This window comes from Aquarana catesbeiana, linkage group LG06 (assembly GCF_042186555.1).
Source record: "Aquarana catesbeiana isolate 2022-GZ linkage group LG06, ASM4218655v1, whole genome shotgun sequence".
NCBI classification, from domain to species: Eukaryota; Metazoa; Chordata; class Amphibia; order Anura; family Ranidae; genus Aquarana; species Aquarana catesbeiana.
In genome coordinates, this window is record NC_133329.1 from 41,961,970 (window position 1) to 41,986,469 (window position 24,500).

The following is a 24,500-nucleotide window of genomic DNA, read 5'->3' on the forward strand; positions in this document are numbered from 1 at the left end:
AGTCTCCCCTCCTCATTCCAGACCTGTCTGACCTGCTTCTCTTCCTCAGGAATCCCCTCTCAAGTGCTGAAAGATGTTGCGAAAGAACATGATAGAGGTGTTGGCTCGAGGGGCCCTGACTCCTCATATCCGTCTGTCCTCCATATTTCTCCGATTCCACTCCACCTCCGCCACAGACCACAACCATGTGGAGCTGGCCAGGGAAAGATCCAAGACCGTCAGCTCCTTCTACAACCAGTCCAGCATTGACCAGGCGGCAGAGAAGGTAACCATCCACCAGACTGGCCCCATCAAAACTGGGATGTAAATACACGGGGAAAGATTTTCAGAGTCTCACCAGCTTCTTTAATAAAAATATTATACAAGTAATTTTCCTTAGCTGCTGATAGGATGGGCAGGGGATAGAATTAGTGGTACGGTAGTTTTGTATTTAAATAGTATGTTAGTTCTGTACTTGACTATAACTATCCTTTTTTAGATCCTCGTGATCCTTTAGCCCAGGGATATGCAATTAGTGGACCTCCAGCTGTTGCAAAACTACAAGTCCCATCATGCATCTGGATGTCATGCTTGTGGCTGTCCGAGTCTTGCTATGCCTCATGGGACTTGTAGTTCTGCAACAGCTGGAGGTCTGCTAATTGCATATCCCTGCTTTAGCCATTGGATGCCAGAGATGTAGCTGAGCTTGTCAGTCATGGATACATACCAACAACATGTCTGTTTTCCTCAGTGATAACTCGTCTGAGTAGTGCCTGTGTTTAATAAACGGAAGAATGGGAATGGCAAGGTTGGGGGATGTGTGATAGTCCTGCAGCATTGCTGACCTGTGGTGTTTCTTGATTCAATTTTAGCCATCCGTGCGTCTGACTCCCACCACCATGCTGTACTCAGGCCGCTCTCAGGATGGCAGTCACATTCTGGTAAGTCTCAACTTGTGATGAATTCTGATTGGTTGATCACACAGGCATCTGTTGTAGGAACTCACAGCTATGCTACTGCTTTAACACTCCTGCAAGTTACATTTTTAACCTGTTGCTGCCCATGTGATACATATATACGTCAGTAAAAAGGTGCGCTTTAATGCCCACACCCTGCACATGTGCGATGTTTACGCTCCCAGCATAAAGACAGCTGTCGTTGACAATTTTTTCCATATGGCTGTAAGGGAACTTTGTTGGTTTTCTCACTGATATCCTCTGCCTATTTGAAGTGATGGTTTTAATGTCCAATTCTGGATGTCATTAGTTACCGTATGTAATGCCATACCTTATTGTTCATTCCGCATACCTTAAAGAATAAAAAATAAAGAAAGCTGGCAGTCCCCGTTAATGATTGGTAGTCAGCAGGACTGTCCCTCAATTAAGTAACCACTTTGATAGCCATTCACAGCAGTCACATGATCACCGATCTTGGGTGTTCAGCAATTTTTAAAGGAATGCCGAGGCGGGTGGAAAGGGGTTAACTGGAACTCCAGCCAAGGAATATTCTAGTTCTGGAAATAAGGAAACCAGTTCTACTTTTTTTTTTTTTTTTTTTTTTTTTTTTTTTTTTTTTTTTTACACATGGGCTCCATTTTTTTTTTTTTTTTCGAGTGAATATCTAAGGCAGAGGTGCCCAACCAGTGGCGTGGGGGCCACATGTGGCCCACGGAGCCCTCTGTTGTGGCCTGCAACCTCCTGCTCTGGGATGTCGGTTTGGCAAGTCCAGATTGTGGGTTACCGACCCACTATCTCAGAGCAAGAGTGTTTTAAATGAAGCCAGCGGTAGAGGAAGCAATTGGTTGTGGAGCAGAGCCGCATAAGCTGACCTGAATGGAAGACTGTTGTTAAAGGTAAGTTTATTACTAAAATCAGTGTGTATATGTGCATATCTGGGCTGCTTTCAAACTGATCCGCAGGTGCAGCGCAAAACACCTGCAGGTTACCCGCACTGAGCCATAGACTTCTGCTAGTACCTGTGGGTTTGGTGCACTTCAGAAAGTGCACCACCCCTGCAGGATATAATAGAAGTCTATGGCAAAGTACAGCTAAGCCACAGGTGCACTGCGCTGCACCCTCAGTGTGGGTAAACTACAGTGCATCAGTGTGAAAGCAGCCTCAGGCTGCTTTTGACCCGATCGGTTCTGACACGATTAGAACCTCCGTTAAACTCTATTGGACCACAGATGTAAACGGACTTGTGGCCATTTACACCCACCTACCTCCAATCCGATAAAAAAAAAAGACGGAAAGGGGGGGGGGGGATCTCTCCCCTTCCATCTGGGCAGATCTTATCTGAGGGCCCGTAGAGTTGAGCGGGCTCTGTCTGTGTCGGCTCTGCATATGCGGACCTGTCGTCCGCCCGCTCATTGTGGCCCGTGACTAGTTACCAAGTTGCATAAGTGGCCCTCGCTCTTCAAAAGGTTGGGCACCCCGATTTAAGGTTTGAATGTATCTGCTTCTTAGAAGACGGGATGTGTTCTCAGCCTTTAAAGAGGACCCACACTGTGGAGACTGTGCCCAAAAAGGCTGGCAAGACGCAGGGCTGGTCACCAGTATTGCCTATAGCTGACCTTGACCCCTTTACTGACTTATCATGCCTTGTTCTGCGTTTGTGTGTGGGCTGCCATCTTTGCAGAGGAGCTGTACACCCCTTTCCCCCCTGTTGACTGGTGATTTGACAACTGGTGGTGGGGTAATGATAAAAAGCGTCAGAAAAAAATGAAGGAAGCACACATTTCAGAACGAATAAAGACGCAGGGAGATCCTTGCACTGCAGGCCCTCTGGTACAGCTTTCTTTCCAGCAAGGAGAAGAGTGAGGAGCACAGTAGTGACATCACCAAATTTCACTCCAGGTCTGGTGAGACTAGAATTCGGAGGCTGCAGTGCCTTACATGATCTCACACTGCAGATATACTGCTATGAGGCTCCAGGCACAGGAAGTACACTTCTATTTTTTAGGAGGAACTCCAGACAAAAAGTAGATTGTTTAGGATACTGCTGAAGGACATTCCCTATGATTTCCGGTCCACTTTAGCTAAGCCACACACCAGCCTCTAGACAATATGGTGGCTCTGCTTGCATTTCCTGCCTATGGATTTTTCTGATTTGCTTGTGTTCAAATTTTTTTTTTCCCTTGTAGAAAAGCGCAAGATACTTGCACAAGGAGCTCCCTGTCCGCATTGCTCACAGAGTTAAAGGGTTTCGCAGTTTGCCCTTCATCATTGGCTGCAACCCCACCATCCTACATGTGGTGAGTAATTGCATGCTCGCAGTTCAGCCAACACTGGTATTTGCAAACTCTCCTTAGGTTATATTGATGCATTTTTGACTTTTACATTTAAAAAGTAAAACCCATAGGAGCCTACATTCTCTTTTAAGTTGAAGTTTAATCTGCTTGTATTTTGCCTTCATTTGTTCCCTCCCTCATTTAAAAAAAGAAACTTCAATTTTCATTACCTAGTTTATTTATGGTTGAATATATTTTTTATTAATCGTTTTTAAGTAAAACAATAGGGGATACAACATAAGGAAAAGGGAAGGGAGAGCAGCGTTGAACAAATACCACTAAGCATACGATCATAAAAATACACGTGTGAGAAACCGTTCTCAAAACTGCAGTCAGTACCAAAAATAACATGAACCCTGCGTGGGTGAACACAGAAACTGGTAAATGGGAAGAAGATGGGGGGGTTAAGGACATAGGCACAGTGTCTAGGATGTAAATATAGCACAGTACTGTATATTTGAAATCATTTTAAGGCAACCATTAGTATTGCGTTCGCTGCCACACCCGGTCACTGGCCTCCAGAGAGCATCTGGTCCTGGGCACCTAAAACAACAATTGACTGCCTACCTTATTTAGACCCAGTGTTGTCATCACTCGTTCTCCGTACGTCTCTATGCAGGGCAGGCAGATCGTGGCTGGTGGCAGGGGCCTACAGGGTGCTTATTGAAAACATCACATCACCCGCCCATAGTACACTTGTCAAGATCCCTTAGCCCTGATGCAACCAGTGGGTTGGCTAGTGGGGGAAGCTATGTAAATATCAAAATGCCTTGATGGGTCAGGCTAGAAGAGTGGGCATTCCTAGGCAGGCTGTATTGGCATTCATGCCGCCCTAGGTAATGCCCACACATGAGCCTCCATGATTGAAAAAACTGAAATGCATTCAATGCAAAAGGTGGGCCAGGGAGAGTCAGCCTAGGGTGTATGGATGTCCTTACGGCTAGACAATGCTGGATGTCCTCCAGCCAGGAAATGAGGCGGGGCTCTAGATGACTTGCTGAAGCTTTTAATGCACAATTTGAGAAGCTCACAGTGTGCAGCGAAATCAAAGTAAGCCATTTCAGTACAGAGGTGTGCAAGACTGGATGGTTGGGGGTTCGGCTTTAATGACCTGATTGATCTTTCTCTGTATGCAGCATGAGCTCTACATTCGCGCCTTCCAGAAGCTGAGCGAGTTCCCGCCGGTGAGTGCCACCTCCTGTATTTTTCTCCATACTTATGTATTTTGTGTGTAGTCTCTACAGGCAAAGGTTACCCCGTCTCTCTTCCCACGCAGATCACAGACCACGAGGTGGAGAGCCAGTACTGCAAACTGCTCCGGCAGCTCCTCGATGACCATAAGGACGTGGTGACCCAGCTGGCCGAGGGGATGAGAGAAAGCCGCAAGCACATCCAGGTAGAGCAGGGGGCAAGAGCCAGCTTTGATTTTTTTTTTTTTTTTTTTTTTATGCAGTGGCGCAACACATATCACCGTCTGATAATTTCATGCTGGGGCACTTTAAAGCTGAATTCCAGGAATCAGCCACTTTGTAAAAAGTGAAGGCACACAATGAGTTACTGTAAGTCCAAGGAGCTCCTTGTCATGCAGCTGCACGACATCTCCTGGGCTTATATCTATTATTTATACTTGACAGATTATTTGTCTGCTGGAAATTACACTGGAGGCACGGGGGGGGCTGTACGAGGAGAAAAGCACAAGAGCATCTATGCCTGTCCCTCCCTTCTGCCCATTCAGAGAAGCCTTTGTATTTTGTGTGTTCACATAATACAAAGGCTTCTGTGTGTGAGCAGAAGGGGGGGCATAACAGCTGCAGCGGCGACTCCTGTTAAAGATGCAGAGCTCAGAAGGATCAGCGATGGCTGTCTTCCAGGAGTATTATAAAGCTGTCCAATATAAATAATAGAGCTAAACCCAGGTGGTATCATGCACCTCGCTGGACTTAACTCATTGTGTGCCTTCATTTTTTTTTTCTGTGGAAGAATTAAATGCATCGTCTCTTGTTTTTTTCTCAGTCCCCCTGCAAAGTCCCACAAAATACATGTAGATCCTGCCAGTAAAGTCCATCTAAACTAGCCTCATGTTATGAGGTGGCAATGATGCTGCACTGCTCCTGAATTCAGAGCAGAGTTGTCCCTTTCATGTGCCTCCTTGCAATACAATAGGAGGTGGTGTAACCGGTGGGGGGGGGGGGGGGGGGGGGGTCGGCTATCAGCATTGTCTCTGCTGATTCATAAGGCTGTAGCTTGTCAATCAGCACCTGGCCACACCAAGTCTCACCCACAGCTGCCTGGGTTGAAAGGATTTGGTTTGACAAGCTACAGTCAGGAGAGGTGAAGGAAGTTCTTGTATGAGGGTTGTGCATCACACAGCAGCTGGATTTATTACTTTTTTAGACCAGTGGTGGTCAACTTTCTTGATATCGGGGGAGACAGCAGTCATGGTACAGGAGATGGTAAGAGACTACATGCTTGCTACAAGAGATGATCAGAGATTGCAGACCTTCTGAGGGGATCGGAAGAGACTTCATAGATGGCTATAGAAGTCTTTTGAGGCAGGAACTGGGATCAGGAGACTGCAGACACATTATACGAGACTGCTAGAGATCATTCCTATAACAGAGCAATAGGGAAACAAAGTAGTGTCCCCAGGGGCCCCAAAGGCTGCACAAAATGTGCGAAAGGGTTTACAGGTTGGGTACCAGGGGCTTAGCTTTCGTTCACACTATTGTGAACTGCATGTGAATCGCACGGAAACCACAACGCATTCCTGTGAAATTCACTTGCATTTAAGTGTAGTGCCGTTATTGTTCATTCAATCTGAATGTGTTCAAATCGCAACAAAGATGTGCATGCACCTTTTTTTGGAGCCGATCTGTAGTCGGATCATATGGTCATTTTGTACCATGCGATCTGGTGCAGGCAGGTGCACAGTGTTTGATCGTTAACTTTGTATTGACGTCCGCAAGGGCAGTGCTATTGGAATGTGGCACAGCGTTAGTGTGAACCCTAGGCTAAGACTGTCATGCGGGAGATTTTAGTTGTACTTTTCCAGTGACGTGGGTAGCACAGTTGTAGTGTGTGTTGGATGAGGATTGGTAACTCCTCGGATTGCTCTCTTGTCTGGAATCGCTCTCTAGCCAAGTTCAGTTCATCTAGAAATGATTTATTGGGTGGTAGTGTGGGAGAGTCATGTGACAATGAAGCTTGTTGTGACCTTTAAATAATCCAGCCGTTTCCTCCCCCCTCAGGACGAGATGGTGATTCGATTCTTCTTGGATAAAACATTAACATCCCGCCTGGGAATTCGGATGCTGGCAACTCACCACCTGTCTCTGCATGAGGATCGGGTAATCCTGCCTTCTCATCCTCGCCTGTAGTAATCGTCCGTCTTGTGGTCTGTCCATCCTTGACACATTGGCTTATTTATTCTACTCAAAATAAATACAATACTGTCAAGGACTTTTTGGCCTATATGTGTGGCGCTTTTGATATTATTCAAAATGTGAATAAGTTGTCCCCCAGGTTTCCTTGTTCCCCAATTGTAGAAAAGAACGGCGGGGCTTCACTGTGCTTTTTATATGTGCCTAATATTTTTTCTTTGAAAAGCATCTGTAAGACCATACTGCAAGGTTTATAGATGGGCCCCTTACTGCAGGGTTTATAGGTGGGCCCCTTACTGCAGGGTTTATAGGTGGGCCCCTTACTGCAGGGTTTATAGGTGGGCCCCTTACTGCAGGGTTTATAGGTGGGCCCCTTACTGCAGGGTTTATAGGTGGGCCCCTTACTGCAGGGTCTATAGGTGGGCCCCTTACTGCAGAATTTATAGGTGGGCCCCTTACTGCAGGGTTTATAGATGGGGCCCCTTACTGCAGGGTTTATAGATGGGGCCCCTTACTGCAGGGTTTATAGATGGGGCCCCTTACTGCAGGGTTTATAGATGGGGCCCCTTACTGCAGGGTTTATAGATGGGGCCCCTTACTGCAGGGTTTATAGATGGGGCCCCTTACTGCAGGGTTTATAGATGGGGCCCCTTACTGCAGGGTTTATAGATGGGGCCCCTTACTGCAGGGTTTATAGATGGGGCCCCTTACTGCAGGGTTTATAGATGGGGCCCCTTACTGCAGGGTTTATAGATGGGGCCCCTTACTGCAGGGTTTATAGATGGGGCCCCTTACTGCAGGGTTTATAGATGGGGCCCCTTACTGCAGGGTTTATAGATGGGGCCCCTTACTGCAGGGTTTATAGATGGGGCCCCTTACTGCAGGGTTTATAGATGGGGCCCCTTACTGCAGGGTTTATAGATGGGGCCCCTTACTGCAGGGTTTATAGATGGGGCCCCTTACTGCAGGGTTTATAGATGGGGCCCCTTGCCGTCAAGTCTATAAGTCGGCCCCTTGCCATCAGGTTTTTGAATCAGCCTACTAATGTGACTGTTGCAATTTTCCGCTGACATTTACATTGTTTTTTTTCTCCAGGCAGATTTTGTGGGGATCATCTGTACCCGTCTGTCCCCAAAGAAGATAATCGAGAAGTGGGTGGATTTTGCCAGGTAACTACTGTTAGTCCACTGTCAGTATTTCCTTGCCTCCTGATCACATGAACCATATGGGGGGAGTGGGGATAATGATAATGGTACCCTTGTTGGGGTTGAGGTTGGTGGTACCTTTCTTCTAGGGGTTGAGGCTGAGGGAAGCGGTGGCCTTGTAGGGGGCTGAGGAAGGCGGTGGCCTTGTAGGGGGCTGAGGGATAGTTTTGCCCTTTCAGGGGGCTGGTGATATCTTTATAGGATAAAGGTGGAAAATTCTCCAGTGAGATCTCTAAATATAATCACAATCTCGGTTTTAGGAGCTGGGACAAATGCTGATATGCAAACTACCTGACGACCTCAAATAATTTGGTGCCTGTGCCAGCCAACTTTACACTATAGGGGCAATAGTCCATGGACATCTGACCATCACACCTATATGAGCTTGTCGCATCACATTCTGAGACCAAAGCCATATATGATAGAGTTGTGGCTATACGATCCTCTGCTTTTTAGGGAAGACTTTCTACAGGATTTTGGAGTGTCGCTATGGGAATTTGTGCCATTTGTATAGTCAGATGCTGATCTTGGATCAGAAGACCTGGATCACAATCGGCTTTTCAGTTCATTCCAAAGGTGTTCAGTAGGGTTGAGGTCAGGGCTTTGTGTAGGACACTCCAGTTCCTCCACACCATACTGGTCACCATGTCTTCATGGAGCTGGCTTTGTACATGGACACAGTCATGGTGGAACAGATAATGAGTCTTCATCACAAGGTTGGAAGAGCACAATTGTCTACAATGTCTTTTTATGATGTAGGATCAACAGCTGGAAACACCTGAACTCCATTTGAAGGGGGTCCACATACTTTTGCCCATATACTGTATGCGGAAGCTTTATTGCTGACTTATTTTGAAAGATACAAGTTCCAGAGTTGTCCTCCTCATACGTGCTTCACTTAATGACTAACCTCCAGCATCCTGTTCATTTTGTGGCTGCAGCACTTAAAGCTCACACTTATTTCATGAATTCTTGGTTTTATCAAAGACATTTTACTTCCTTTTTTAGGCGTTTGTGTGAACACAAGTATGGGAATGCACCTCGGGTTCGCATTAACGGTCACGTGGCAGCGCGTTTCCCCTTCATCCCGATGCCACTGGATTACATTCTTCCAGAGCTGTTGAAGAACGCCATGAGGTATGTCTGATGTGAGCTGTAAGCCAACAAAGGAGAAAAGAACAAGAGCTCAGTTTTCTTTTTCTGCCCCCTTTAGGGCCACCATGGAGAGCCACCTCGATACACCCTACAATGTTCCCGAGATTGCCATCACCATCGCCAACAATGACATCGATCTGATCATCCGGTAGGAAGGTGGCTTCTAATAAAACTGTTCTGCACTAATCACCTTCCATATCAAACTTTATTTCTAAATGTGTTGTTTGCCTATAGGTCTACTTTAACTACTTCCCGACCGCGCTATAGCCAAAAGACGGCTACAGGGCGTTCATCCAGTTGTGGGAGGGCATCCATGGACGTCCTCCCAGTACCGCGCCCCCTGGGACACGTATTCTGTGCACTCCATGATTGCAGTAAAGGGACAATCACAGCAGTCCTTTACAATGTAATTGGATGTGTCCAATCACAGCTAATTACATATAAACAAACTCGCTGGTTAACGGCTTTCCATTCCTCACGTTCTGTCACAGCGTAAGGAAAGGAGAGCCAGTAACCGGCAATTCTGAAGGGGCACATGTACACCAATTAATCAGGGCACTCATCAGTTCCCTGATTCAGTGCAGGAGAAAAATTACTTTTTAACTACTTAAAGACCAGCCGCCGCATTATACATCACTATTTTGACGGTAAATACCATTGTTTTGGCAGAAGCTAGCTGCCATAACCCTGGTATATTTAAAAACGTCCGACTGTCCTCTTTCAGATAAAAGTGGCGTAGATACCAGCGGGTGGCGCGGCTATGGGAGCAAAATACCTGTATTAGACAGGTATCTGCTCCCCCCTCCCTCCCTGAAAGGTGCCAAACGTGACACCAGAAGGGGGTAAGATTCTGAAAAACGGAAGTTCTATTTTTGTGTGGAACTACGCTTTAAGCCCTGGTGAAGGATAAGTGTCTGAACCCCTGAAATGTGTTGGATTTCTTATTCTACTAATGATCTAATAAAATACCATTCTAGCCTCTGACATCTGGTGCAGCACCCATACTGCTTCTTACATTTGGAATTTAGGGTCTTAGACCAGCGATTGAAAGCCACTCTGGTCATGTGATTGCCCTGACACCCAGTTGTTGTTTGCATGCTTGCGGCAGCTGTCACCGCACCTCACAGTGTGCTAAATACATTTTAATGCAGTCATACATTTCTTTTCTCCATAGGATATCTGACCGAGGAGGCGGAATCCCCCACAATCATCTGGAGAGAGTGATGGATTACCATTTCACCACAGCAGAGGCCAGCGCTCAGGACCCCCGCATCAACCCCATCTTTGGCAATATGGTGGACATCGGGCAGTCTGCGCCTATGCACGGGTAAGGGGGGCTTAACATGTAAATCTATGTCTATTGTCCTTTCATGTGGTTTACTCTTCTCTTTTTTTTTTTTTTATCAAAAGTTTTTATTGCGCACAGAGTCAAAATTTATACATTACATCTGATAATGACGTGACATACAAATCATAATAGAGGCGTACATTGAACAAATTTAACCTTCATTAGTAAAAAAATATTTCCATGCTCATACATGTAGATTCCTGAGTTCGCCGTCCTTATCACTCAATCAATATATGTGCATTTTTTAAACCAGAACAAAAAATAAAAACAACCAGCATATTACAACCAGCAACTTCTCCTCTCCCTCCCTCACCCACCCATAAGTCTGTCTTTGGTAGAATGGCCCACAAAGTAAAGCGAACCAGAAAAAAAGAAACAACCACCCTCTCATCAGCCCAAACAGAAAAATTGCGCTCACTATCATCCGTCCTTTGCCTATTCACTTTCCTGAAATAGGTAAAAAAATCCAAAAAACATCCTCCCCGCAAAATATTTATCCCTCGCCTTCCAGGGTATCAGCAGAGTCAACCCATCTAAACCATACTTTTTGAAATTTTTTTGAGGCCCCCCTAGCTTCATAAGTCATTTTATACATCAAGACATCAGAGTTAATTACTTTTTTCCACATCCCCAGTGTCAGCGGTTCATCATGTATCCATCTTCTGGCAATAAGCTTTCGTACTCCAAAAAATAAAATTCTCAGGAATAATTTTGTGTGTGTACTCATTTGTTCTTGTCCAAACACCCCTAGGAGACACCTTAGGGGAGAGCAAATATTTGGCAAATCAAACTGTTCCGAAATGAATTCTGTCACCAGCGACCATAATGGTCTTACCTTTACACATTCCCAAGTCATGTGTAAGAAAGTACCCTCCGCCCTCCCACACTTATGACAAATGGCCGATTCCCGTCTATGCATTCGATACAATCTAGTAGGTGTATAGTACTGTTGATGTAGGTACCGGAATTGAATCATTTTATCCGTGGAAGAGACTACTGATATTAGATATGTATCCAGCACCTCCTGCCACATTTCTTCCGACAGCTCAGGGACAATCGTGACCCAACGTTCCATAGATCTAGAGGTTGTAGTCCCCACCCCTGGGCCCACCGCCCCATAATATCTAGAAATTCTTTTTTTCGGGTCCGGATCCATCAGAATCCTCTCTAAGTCAGTATTCTGAACTATAATTTCATCAGCGCCAAACTGCGCAAGCGCAGCATGGTGTAGTTGGACATACCGAAAGTACCAGTTCCTCGGTATTTCAAAATTCTCTCTCAGCTGTGCAAATGTACAGAAGCGATTGTCCTGATATATATGATGTAAGTATTTTATGCCATGTCTAGCCCATGAGTTATGTCCGTCAGTTAATTTCAAAAACTCTGCAAGTGTCTTATTATACCATAGGGGATTGTTCGGTGACAACCACAATGGATCATCCTTCCTACGTCTGGAGCATATATAGAACACTTTCCCCGGTAGTGTCATTACGGATCCCACCTCTCTCCCTGGTATCCCCTTCCTATACAGCATATTTTGAAGTGTTTCCTGCGAGGAGGCAACAGCAGCCTCCAACAGGGCAGTAGCATTGGGTGTTAAAGGGAAAAATCGCCAGTGCAGAAAGGATAATTGCGACGCCAGAAAGTAAGACCTCAAATCTGGTAACGCCATTCCACCCTTTGTAACTGGCAGTTTTAAAATCGCCAAGGAGACTCTGGGTGCTTTAGAGCCCCAAAGAAAACCCACAATAATGGAATCTATATTTTTAAAAACCTTCAGAGTCACAAAAACCGGAGAGTTCGAGAGAATGTAAAGAAATTTCGGCAAGAAGATCATTTTAAATAAATTTATCCGTCCCAATAGGGTAATCGGTAAATTCTGCCATTTCCGCACCTTCTCCCGAAAATTTTGTATGACCGGCGTCAAGTTTTTCTCCAAGAACGTAGAGATAGGAAGCTGGATCTCGACCCCTAAATACTTAAAAGATGTGGAGAGTGGAATGGGACATTCCCTCGGGATCACCACCCCCTCATCAATAGGGAAAATGGAAGATTTTTTCCAATTAATCCGGAATCCAGAATAATCTCCAAATTCCTGAATCAATCGGAAAGCCTCTAATAACGAGGGCCCTGGATCCTGCAAGTATAACAACATGTCGTCGGCATAAAGCGAAACTCGCTCCTCAAAATTGCCCAGTTTCAGTCCCACCAATTGCGATGTGGTTCTTAGTTTGACCGCTAAAGGCTCAATTGCCAAGGCAAACAGGAGGGGCGAAAGCGGACACCCCTGCCTGGTACCTCTAAAAATAGGGAAGGAATCCGAAACTATACCATTTACCCTTAATCTTACCAGCGGGTCCGTATAGAGTAACCTCACCCAAGCAATAAAACAGGGGCCAAAACCATATGACTCAAGGAGGTGGAACAGATATGTCCACTCTACGGAGTCAAAGGCTTTTTTTGTATCCAAAGAAGCCACTACTCTAGTCCCCAAATTGTCATGGGCTATCTGAAGGTTTATAAATAGTCTCCTAATATTCATCTGTGCACAACGACCTTGTATAAAACCAGTTTGGTCAGCGTCCACTAAATTTAGTATAACAGATTGCAGTCTACTAGCTAATATTTTTGCAAGGATTTTTGTGTCCATATTCATCAGCGAGATTGGACGGTACGAATCACATTCTCGAGGGTCTTTACCTCCCTTAGGTATTAATACAATCAGGGCTTCCCTCATAGAGGGAGGGAGTCTACCATCCGATCTAGCTGTATTAAAAACTTTCAATAGGCGTGGGGCCATACCGTAACGAAAAGTATTGTACCATTCCGAGGGAAGGCCATCCAGTCCAGGTGCCTTCCTGGGCGGAAAGGAGGCAATCGCCTTCTCTACCTCCTCCACCGTAATACCCGCTTCTAGAGCAGTACTGTCTTCTTCTGTCAATCTAGGTAGTTCTACGTCAGCAATGTATTTCCCCAGTTTCTCCAGTTCCAAGGGGGCACAAGAGCTATATAGTTTTTTATAGAAACGAGCGAAAATATCCAGGATAGCGGCCGAGTCACATATTTCAATCCTAGAATCATCATACACCGCCTTAATATATACCGGGATATAGTCAGGTCTCGCTAGGTATGCCAGAAGCCTGCCATTCTTGTCTCCAAATTCGAATATACGTCTGCGTTGTGCCAAATTTAATTTTGTAGTACGATCTGTGAGGATCGTCTTATACTCCCTTGTACTGGTTTGTAAAGTCAGTAGTCTTTCTGTAGTAGGGTCTCTAACATATTCAGCTTCCGCCAGTGTCGCCTCAGTCTCTTTAAATTGTACCTCTGAGGCCAGTTGTTTTTTAAAACTTCGGACCTCCGTCATGAATACCCCTCGCAGCGTGGCCTTAAAAGCCTCCCATTGGAGAAGTGTGGATGCGGAGCCAGTATTTTCTGCCCAAAAATGTTTGATCGCCTCTGTACATTTGATTTTAATATACTCCTCTTGAAGCCAACTCGCCTCCATTCGCCATAGCCTTAAACCCGGCTTTGGTCCTAGGTTAAGTTCCAGTAGCATGGGGGAATGATCTGATATGGCTCTGGGCAAATATGAAACCCCCTGAACCAACTGCATCCCGTCTCCCTCAGTCAGGACGGTGTCTATCCTGGACAGCGTCTTGTGCGTTTCAGAGTAGCAGGAATATTCCCGCACTCCAGGATGATGGAAACGCCAGACATCTCTGAAACCATGTGCAGACAACCATCCCGCTAAAGGAGCCGACGTGCCGGATACCGCCCCAAGTCTCTCCAGAGCAGGGTCTGCCACAGTATTGAAATCTCCTAGTATATATATCCTCCCCTCCGCTACCTCATAAACTATCCGTAGCATATCATCTAAATGTGCTAGCGAGAAAGGAGGAGGTACATATAAATTCACTATCGTTAGAAATTTATTCATCACCTGGATTACTAATACCACAAACCTCCCTTTAATATCAGTCCGAACCGCATGTATGGAAATAGGCATAGCCTTGGTAACCAAAGTGGAAACTCCCCGTGCGTACGAAGAGTAAGTAGCATGATAAGCCCCGGCAATATGTGCTCGTTTTAAGGAGAGAACCCTGGAGCCCTGTAGATGCGTTTCCTGGAATAGAATTATATGGGGCTTGTGTTTCTTAATATAATCAAAGATCAAGGAGCGCTTGAATTTAGAATTGAGGCCTCGTACGTTCCAGGCCAAAATTTTGAGACTAACCGCCATATCTATAATTGTAGTAGTAGGCGGCCCTCCCCAATACACCTGTCGGATCCAGCCATCCCAATGGGCTCCAGGCCTCTCCCAGTATTCGCAGCGGGCGATTCACGCAGAACATTTGAGAGAATTTCCTGTAATAACAGCAAATGTGAACCACCCCCACCAAAGACAGACTTAAACAAACCCAAAAATTACAGTTTCCAACCCTTCCCCTCCCCCCTCCCTGCACCCAGTCCCAACATACCAGGCACTTTTTTCCCATAACCACAATGAATTAGCAGCAGAGATGCAACTCAAAACCAGTCACATAAGGCAAGTTACTTGGAAGTAACAGTACTACTTAGCATTAGAAAACAATAAAAATAATAAGTCAATAAAAACTCTGTTTTCCCTAGAAAAATAGGAAAAAGAACTTTACTCCCAGCAAAAAAAACTGTTCCAGTAAATTGCAGTTTCAAGTTCCATCTGCAGACACTGTATATCTTTTTTTTTTTTTTTTAACATAGGACAGCGGCAATATAAAACAAAAAAAAAAAAAAAAAAAAAAAAAAAAAAAACCAAAAAAATTTTTCTTCTTTTTTTTTCCTCCCTCCCCTCTTTTTTCCTCACCCTCCTTTTTTCTTTTGTATTTGGGCCGCTAGTATCTATAGAGAAGTCCTCCAGAAAAAGAAAAAAAAAAAAAAAAATATTTCCAAACGGGAAAAAGAACTGACCCAGAGACAGACCCAAAGGATCAACTTTCCCCCTCCCCCCCCAAGGATAACCATCAGGAAGAGATTGCATCCACAATACACAGATCTCCTGTTCCAGCAATATTTTCAGCATGAAGAAAAAAATTAATGTTATAGCAAGTAGAAAAAAAAAAAAAAAAAAAGGGGGAAGGGGTCAACTAGTAAGGCAGGGAGAGATATATCACAAGATACAGTCAGATAGGCAGGCAGTATTCTTTCCAATTAGTATTCTCTCACCCAAAAAGACAGTTGCCTCACACATTTTCATCTTCCTTAAGGCGATCTAGGAGAGGCTCTATTTCTCCGATGACCACGAGAGTCTAGCCATTCAGACGCTTCAGTAGGATTTGTGAAAAAAAGCGTTTTTCCATTTTCCACAATGCGCAGCTTAGCAGGATATAGCATGCTGTAGATCAAGTTGAGATCCCTTAATCTTTTCTTTATGGGTTGAAATGAAGCTCTCTGTTTCTGAGTAACGGCAGAGAAATCAGGATATATTGATATGCGATTTCCATCAGAAGTCATCTCAGGGCCCACTCTGGCTCCCCTTAGAATATTCTCCCGGTCCCGGAAGTGAAGCACTTTTGCTATCATAGACCTGGGAGGGGCTCCCTTTGGAGGGGCCCGGCCTGGAACTCGATGGGCCCTTTCAATAGCAAACATCTTTGTAAAGGTGTCAGGCGCCATATTAGCAATCAGCCATTTCTCTAGATATTCCTCTGGGTGCTTTCCCTCCACTCCTTCTGGGAACCCCACCAGCCTTATATTGTTTCTTCGCATACGGTCTTCCATGTCGGCCATCTTTAAAGTATGTTCAGATAGGGTCTTTCTGGTCACCTGTGCTGCAGTATCTAAGGGTCTTATATTATCCTCCAAGGCAGTAACACGGCGGTCTGTAATCTGTGCCTTCTCCCTCAGTTTTTGCATATCATGCTTGATGAATGAGAACTCCACTCTTAGCTCTTCAAAATGATCTAGTAACTTTGCTTGGCCTCCCTGAATGGCCGCCATTATCTGTGACAGGGACGGTTCCTCCTCTCCCACCACCTCCCTGTCAGCTCTCGCCCAGCGATCCTTCAACCTGTCCAGCGATCTTCCCCTGTGTATCACTACCTCTCTTTGGGGCTTAGGACTCACCCTGTCCACTGCTGAAGATGAGGATGCCTGAGGCGGTGTCCCTGTGGATCTCTGCAGCGGCGGCCATTCCTCCTCCTCCTCCTGTGTTCCAGCGCCATTTTGAGAGCCCCAGGCGAATTGTGCCAGCCGCTCACCGGCGGATTTGGGGCACGGAGGGCCGTATTTTACCATCCCTGAGGGTGCCTGATGTATCCCAGCACACATCCCCAGCCGCTGGCCGAAAAAAAAACAAGCGCCGCTGTCCCAGAATTTTATCAGGATAGTTTGTCTGCAGACGGAGCTCCGGTCAGACGCTCCTTACATGCTGCGCGCTAGCTCCGCCCCCCTACTCTTCTCTTTTTGATTGGTATGTCTGTGTCAAATTAATACTTATTACTAAATCCGCTATATTAAAGGAGAAATTCACCTTTTGGGAACGTTTTACATCTTCCACCCGTATTAGAGTGCAACATGCTCCCTGCGTGTTCCCGCGGCGCTCCCTGCGTGTTCCCGCAGCGCTCCCTGCAAAAAAACTGTGAATTTTATTTTTTTTTTTTTTTTTTTTTAAAAAGGTTATCTTCCCCTTTTTTTTTTTTTTAAAGAAAGATGTGGCAGTAAACATCCAGGTAGTTTTATCAGCTTATCTGGCATTATATTCCAGAAGGGGCACTAGTGTTGATGGAGCATTTCCTTTCCTTAACCCTCTAAATTTGAAATTAAAAATAGTAATAGCATTGATAACAATATCTAGTTTTTAGCCAAGATACAGTCAGTATAAAAAAGGAGGCGGGTGGTCCTTTTTCCAACTCAGTGATTCTGTTTGTTGAATTTTATTTTATTTTTTTTGACATGTTTGTCTTCTTTCTTTGACTTGGATGTTATAAGTTGCACTGAGCAATTACAGCTGGATAAAACAAAAGCTGTTTGTCTTCATTTTAGGTTGCAAAGCAACAAAATATGATTATTTTAAAGGGGGGGGGGGTGATTATTTTCTATACCCACTGTAAATACCCAAATCAGTTCTACTATTCCAGAATTCCTGTAATTTCTTAGTCATCAGAGCTCAGACTAGCATAGGGGAGGCTGACAATAAGGGCCATTTAGGCTGCGCTACATTGCACTCTGCTATCCATTCACGCTAGTAGCTGGTTCATCAATATTCATTGTCCAGTCAGCAGGCTGGGGGTTGGGTTCGTAGCTAAAGCAGCCCATAGGTTGTACAATTTTTTTTCTTTGCTTACATCGTTGGTGGAAGGAAAGAAAATATGGTAAGTGCATGAAAAAACTCCTACATCATTGGATTTGATTGACAGCAGCTGGAGCCAATGGCTGACATGCTATCAATCTATCCAGTTGGGACCCAAGACAGCGGCTGAAGATGGTGTGCTCGTCCCCGTCGATGGAAAGACCGGGTTCAGGTATGTAAAAGGGGGGGCCTCTGGGGGACTACTGCATCACAGGAGGTTTTTCACCTTAAACCATGAGGGTTTGCAACCCCTTTTTAAGGTAAAAAAAAAAAAAGAGTGTATAAAACAATTTGAATTTTATTTAGGTGTTTGGAATTCAGCATCAATCTCTTGCTATGACTGTCACGTAAAAAGATATAGTGAGGGTTTTATAATGTTATATGTTTGGGAAAAATCCAATAAAATGGAACTTTCAAGGATGTACGACACTGAGATGAACACACATATATGTGTTTTTACTATTTTCAGTCAATTATTTTTCCCTAAAATAAATTTGTCAGCCCTACATCCTTGAAAACATCATTGAAAGCTTCCCAAACATATACATTTTACAAATCCAGGATGTGGATGTAGTAGCTGACCCTAGAACTGGTAACACCATTTTTTATTCTCTGAGGGTTTTATAATGTTTTTATTAATTTTTGTAATATTTTTAATTTAAATTTTTTTTGTAGCTTTGGCTTTGGCCTGCCGACCTCTCGGGCGTACGCCGAGTACCTGGGGGGTTCCCTCTGCATCCAGTCTCTTCAAGGCATTGGAACCGATGTGTACCTACGCATCAAACACATTGACGGAAGGGAGGAGAGCTTCCGCATCTAAGGAGAGGACAGCCCGGAGTCCCTACAAATTCTGAGCAGACGATTGGCTGCATTGGCCTGTATTCCCCAACGCCAACACCACCACCATTACCACCATTCCACTGGCTCGTGGGATTGTTTCCTTCTACACCTCGGTCTGCTTGTCTTCAACAAGAGCCAATGTGGACCCCGATTCTTTGTTTTCAGGAGCCAACTGGGATCCTGAATTTGCCTTTTTATAGGAGCCAATGTGGACCCCAGTTTTTTTTTTTTTTGGTCCTCAGGAGCCAATGTGGACCCCGATGCTTTGCTCTCCAAACTTTATTTTTTATAAGCTGAGACCTAATTTCAGGGTGAGCTCTTCTATTCCAAATAAAACCTCCCCTACAAAGAAGAGGCCTGGTTTTGTATGCAGTAACTTGCCGTCCCTTGGGATTCCAATGAATGAGATTAAAGATGGATTATTGAGATTGTACCGATATGAGATCTGTGGTCTGTTTGTGGATCGTTCAGTGCCAGTATTCAACACATAAGCCGATTACCAGTATTTAGAATTTCTTAACCAAAAATTACGTTCCTGTTTTGGGATTTGGCTGTTTTTTCTGGTTATTTTTTTTTTGTTTTCTTTGGAGGATTCCAACAATACTTGGGAGGCCCAATCCTTCATCCATGCACGTTGATGTTCTCAAAAAGATCAAGGATGATTCCACTCTCCCGACTTCCTTTTTTATTTTAGTGGAAGTGAACTATTCCTCTGAATTCCCAGAGGTGTCCGGAGAGAAGTACACGCACACAGTCGTTGATCAACTTATAGCACTTAAGGCTTCCGGGCCTCCAGGATTTCTGGCCTTTCTTTAGAGACAGTCTTGGCTAGACGTACTGAGATGCCGTGGACTCCATGATTTTGGTTGGGCACAGAATGGAGTCGCTGTGCTCAGCTGGAGGTGTAAGGACTTATTTCATGATAAAAGTCTATTTTATTAGTTTCGTGATGGAAATTGTAAGCAGACCTTTGTGATCGCCCCCCCCCCTCTCCTTCCATGTTCTTCATATTCAGCAGGTCCTCTTTGTGTACTTTTCAGCCTTATGTGCCACCACAACGTGTCTGAGCTGTAACGTTATAGAAGAGCTTGTGTTCCACATATCACAGCGTGAGGTTTCATACTTGTGCAATATTCTGGTGCTTGTTCATCTGACACCAAATGTTATCTGCTGGGCACCTCAGGACTACGGCCACCTACCCCGAGGGAGTCCAGCTACTGTCCGTGTACCATTATTATCCTTGGCAGTAAATTGATGGAGACTCCCATGACTCTGACTTGGAGGGATTCATTCTGTTAACACACAAAAGGCGAAGTCGTTCTTTGAAGACGCTCTGATGGGGATTGTGAAGTGGGGTGACCTGCAGTCACTACCCTGCTTGCCTTCTAACACCAGAATGTGGGGGTCCCTGGGGAGGGGTTCACCTGTAAGGTGGAAAGGGAATGGGCCATGTTCTGGTTTCTGTTCCTCTGAGTCATGTAGCTACTTTCCTCAATGTTGCCATTGAAAGGGGAGGAGACTCCTTCTGTCATCCTCATGGGAGTTTCATTTTGTGATGTGATCTACCCTATAAAATTTGTGGACCTTTTTTCTTGTTGTTCTTCCACCTCACTATGACACCTCACTATGACAATCAAGACATGTTTATCACAAGGCTTCATTCGCTTTAATTAAATGGTTCTGTGTAGATTTGTTGTCCTCATGTGACATTTATACAGATGCCCTCCATCGTGTGTTCACTTCTTCTGCATCAGTTACTTATTTAAGAAGCTCCAAGAGCAAGAGAAAATTCTGTAGAGTAAAGTTGTATCTGGTCCAGATTCTTTCAGTTCATAACTGTTCCTGTTAAAAACCTGGTTAAACTGCCACCCCCAGTCCACATCTGCCTGTGACTGCTGGTTAAATAGTTTGTTCCCATAGGGGAGATTTACTAAGAGCCCTTTCACACTGAGGCGGTGTGAAAAAATCAATCAATGGGTCGGCACGGCTATACCGCCGGCAAAGCGCCTTAGCAGAGGTGCTTTGCGGTGGTTTTTAACCATTTCTCGGCCGCTAGTGGGGGTAAAAGCACCCCGCTAGCGGCCGCATACCGACGGTAAAGCGCCGCTTACAATAGCGGCGCTTTACTGCCAACGCCCGCCCCAGTGTGAAAGGGCTCTAAAACAGGAGTACACAGAATCTGGTGCAGCTGTGAAATGGTAACCAATCAGCTATCTTCAGCTTCAGTTAAGATTTGACAATAAAACCTAGGAGCTGATTGGTTACTATGCACAGCTGTACCAATTTTAGTAAATCTCACCCTATTCATCCCAGTCTGGCCAGCCACGCTCCGATGAATCAAAAACAATGACGAGCCGGCAACTCGACAGATTCTCCATAGAAAACTTTATTTTAGCATCATAGCAGTAACATCATCCAAAATGCTGACCTGTTTCGGCCTAAGCCTTCATCATAGCTTGCATAGCGTGAAGGCTTAGGCCGAAACGTGTCAGTTTTTGGATGATAATGCTATGATGCTAAAATAAAAACTTTATTTTAGCATCATAGCATTATCATCCAAAAACTGACACGTTTCGGCCTAAGCCTTCACGCTATGTAAACTATGATGAAGGCTTAGGCCGAAACAGGTCAGCATTTTGGATGATGTTACTGCTATGATGCTAAAATAAAGTTTTCTATGGAGAAGCTGTCAAGTTGCCGGCTCGTACTTGTTTTGGATTTACTGTGAATTTAATCTGCCAGAGCACTGACCGCTCTGCACACTCATTTGCAGTATACAGCGGCAGAGCTTGGGTGAGTGTTTTCTAGCCACGCTCTTATAACCTCAGCATTAGGGATTGACCGATTTATCGGTCAGAAAATTACCGATATTATTGTTCAGACCTCCTGTCCCCGCACATCGCTTGCAGCAGTCTCTGCCAATCTCTGTCAGCGGAGCTGCGGGCAGAAGAGAGATGACATCATCTCTCGTGGCCCGCCTCGCATCACCGCTGTTCTGCCCCTACAGCAGGGCCGCAAAGGCTGCTCTTGACAGAGCTGCGGATGAGCAGATAGTTGTGTCATCCCTTGCCCGCATGTGGAAGTTTACCTGCTGGACGCCATTGGGGAGAGGCTGCCATAAGTAGTGACAAGTTGCATACAGGTGACAGTGGCAAGGGACATGCTGCATCTGGTGGCAGGTGACGGTGATGTACAGAATATTGACACCTGCTATTGGCCTGAAAATTGGTAACGGCCCTGAAAAAAAAGGATATTTGTCGACACTTAAGTAATTTGGTAACTGGTCGCAGGCCACAATAAAATGAAATTGTTAAGAATTTGCTTTTCTTTTATTTATATATAGTATAATGAACTTGTTCCTCCTGCGGCCACTGAAGGCTGGTAGGAGGGCGAGGAGGAGAATCGGTATCACCTAAGACAGGAGCCAGTACTACAGAATAAGCATAGACTTTTATGCGCCTCCTGCTGCTTGATGCATTTTACCCATAGAGGGTTCCATCATTGTAGGTATGCAACATTTAAAGCAAATTATTTTTTGTGACTCAGTTGCAAAGTCGTGTACATGGGGATCCTGCTGGTAAGAGCACTTCCTGTTTCAGGCTGACAACACTAAGCCCCTGCCCTGCAATTAGCCTCATTTTTCCTGATATTCCTTGTGCTAACGGGTTTCAGCCATAGACGGCTTCATCATTGCAGGTTTTGCATTAAAGCAAATTATTATTTTTTGTGAATCTGTTGCCAATTTTTTTTTTACCTGGAGATCTTCCAGTAAGAACACTTCTTATTGCAGGCTGACCACGCTAAGCCGGTGCTGTACATTTAGCAGCAACGTTGTCAGCCTGCCATGCAAGCTCCTTTAAAGGGTAAGTTAACCATTACAGAAAAATCTGTAAGGTGAACTTACACAGGTTAAAATAATTTGCATCAGATTCACAAAAATTTGATGCAAAGGGTAACGCCAGTTTTGTGGGGGAAAAAAATACCAAATAAAGCAAAAAATAATATAGCTTATACAATTGGGACACATGTCCTATTGTAATTGAATGTTTAAAAAGGAAAGGTCATATTTAATAGCTGCAGCTCTGTAATTTTCAGAAAATATAATGCAATATGACACCCTGGAGGTGTTTCTGTACACAGTGTGTACAGAACCCCCATTCCAGAAACATTTCCTGCTTGTGTGATTTGCTTACCAATTTTCCCAGAAGTCTGCACTAAGATACAAGTCAGATTTTTGGAATCCCCTGCAACAAAAATGTTATTTTTGGTGAGATTTTCAATAGGAAATCACGGCTGAAGGGAGGCAGACCCGGCCACTTTCCTCATTAGAGGCCTGCAGGTGCAGCAGCTGGTTGATAATTATTAAACCACTCCCATTAGACTCACTCGGCACAGAGGAACAAACAGAGATTTCTTCAGAATAACAAAAGGTAGGGGGGGGGGGGGGATGCTGTTGTTTTTTTTAGTTTTTTTTTAGTTTTTTTTTTTCCCTTTCTTCTCAACAAGAGTTACTTTTTAGTGTTGCAAGCCTGTAATGATGGCGCCCTCTATGGCTGAAACCCATCAGCACGAGGAATATCTAGGCAGACCTGTCCTAATTGAAAAGCAGTGGCGGGGCTAAGTGTTGTCGGCCTTAAACGGGAAGTGCTCTTTCATGGCAGGATCTTCAAATAAAAAAATTTGCAACTGAGTCACAAAAAATGATTTGCTTAAGAAAAGGGAATGGAGTGAGACCTGGTGCCAGACATAATATAGTGATTCCGCGCTACAGCAATACAATGCAAAAAAAAAATCAATAAATAAAATAAACACTGTATAAATAATGTTCGATTGGAATATTAAAGTGCAAAAGTGATTAGTCCATACGTTGGTAAATTAATCTTGGGGCATAAGATTCAATATGATGATCTCTTAATTACACATTCTTTCAATGAAGGTCCAAAAAATGAATAATGCAAGAATGCGTTTGAATAAATTGCACAGCAGGCTGGGAAGAGGTTTATAATCCCATAAATGAGCTCACAGAACCCTCACCTTCATATCTTGATATGTCAGCATAAGGTAATCAACAGGGATCTATTCCGTTATTCAAACTTCAACCACCAGGGGGTCCTCTGTTTCATCAAATGTAACAGCATAAACCATAAACAGAAATCAACTCCGCTGTTTTAACACCAACCACCAGGGGGTCTTGCATTCCACTAAGTGTATACCCTGAATGGGTGCTCCACATCCACGTCCTCCTGTAGTCTCGTACCCACAGCCGGGGGGGGGAGAGAAATTGGTAAGGATGGGGGGGAGATAAAGCTCCAATGGTGTAGTAGGTTAGCAATAAATAATTTTTATTTTTGAAGGTAAAGCTGGACTCTTACATTAAAAGTTTAAAAAACTGGCATAAACAGCTAATATGGCGGCTGGACGCCGTTCTCGCAACACTTCCGGTATACTTCAACCTCCGGCCAATCCCTACGCATTACGTCATCACGTGACTTCATCAGGTCCTTCTGTTTATGGTTTATGCTGTTACTTCAAGATATTAAGGTTTTACATTTGATGAAACAGAGGACCCCCTGGTGGTTGAAGTTTGAATAACGGAATAGATCCCTGTTGATTACCTTATGCTGACATATGAAGATATGAAGGTGAGGGTTCTGTGAGCTCATTTATGGGATTATAAACCTCTTCCCAGCCTGCTGTGCAATTTATTCAAACGTATTCTTGCATTATTCATTTTCTGGACCTTCATTGAAAGAATGTGTAATTAAGAGATCATCATATTGAATCTTATGCCCCAAGATTAATTTACCAACGTATGGACTAATCACTTTTGCACTTTAATATTCCAATCGAACATTTTTTATACGGTGTTTATTTTATTTATTGATTTTTTTTTTTTTGCATTGTATTGCTGTAGCGCAGAATTACTATATTATTGTATATTATTTAGGAGTGGACTGTGAACACTTTAGGATTC

General features: G+C 44.4%; 1 protein-coding gene across 9 annotated transcripts in view; it reads left to right on the plus strand.

Annotated features, from left to right (window-relative positions):
• The window catches only part of BCKDK (branched chain keto acid dehydrogenase kinase), a 42,295-nt gene extending 22,082 nt beyond the window's left edge, over positions 1 to 20,213 (plus strand). For all 9 annotated transcript variants that reach the window (XM_073635752.1, XM_073635756.1, XM_073635748.1 and 6 more), the window contains 11 exons: positions 50 to 265; positions 852 to 920; positions 3,122 to 3,232; positions 4,405 to 4,452; positions 4,545 to 4,664; positions 6,517 to 6,615; positions 7,744 to 7,817; positions 8,862 to 8,990; positions 9,067 to 9,156; positions 10,183 to 10,335; positions 18,362 to 20,213. In XM_073635752.1, coding sequence (XP_073491853.1) covers positions 74 to 265; positions 852 to 920; positions 3,122 to 3,232; positions 4,405 to 4,452; positions 4,545 to 4,664; positions 6,517 to 6,615; positions 7,744 to 7,817; positions 8,862 to 8,990; positions 9,067 to 9,156; positions 10,183 to 10,335; positions 18,362 to 18,506 — 1,230 coding nt within the window. In that variant the 5' untranslated portion in view covers positions 50 to 73 and the 3' untranslated portion in view covers positions 18,507 to 20,213. The remainder of the gene's footprint in view (positions 1 to 49; positions 266 to 851; positions 921 to 3,121; positions 3,233 to 4,404; positions 4,453 to 4,544; positions 4,665 to 6,516; positions 6,616 to 7,743; positions 7,818 to 8,861; positions 8,991 to 9,066; positions 9,157 to 10,182; positions 10,336 to 18,361) is intronic.
• Positions 20,214 to 24,500: the final 4,287 nt, after the last annotated feature.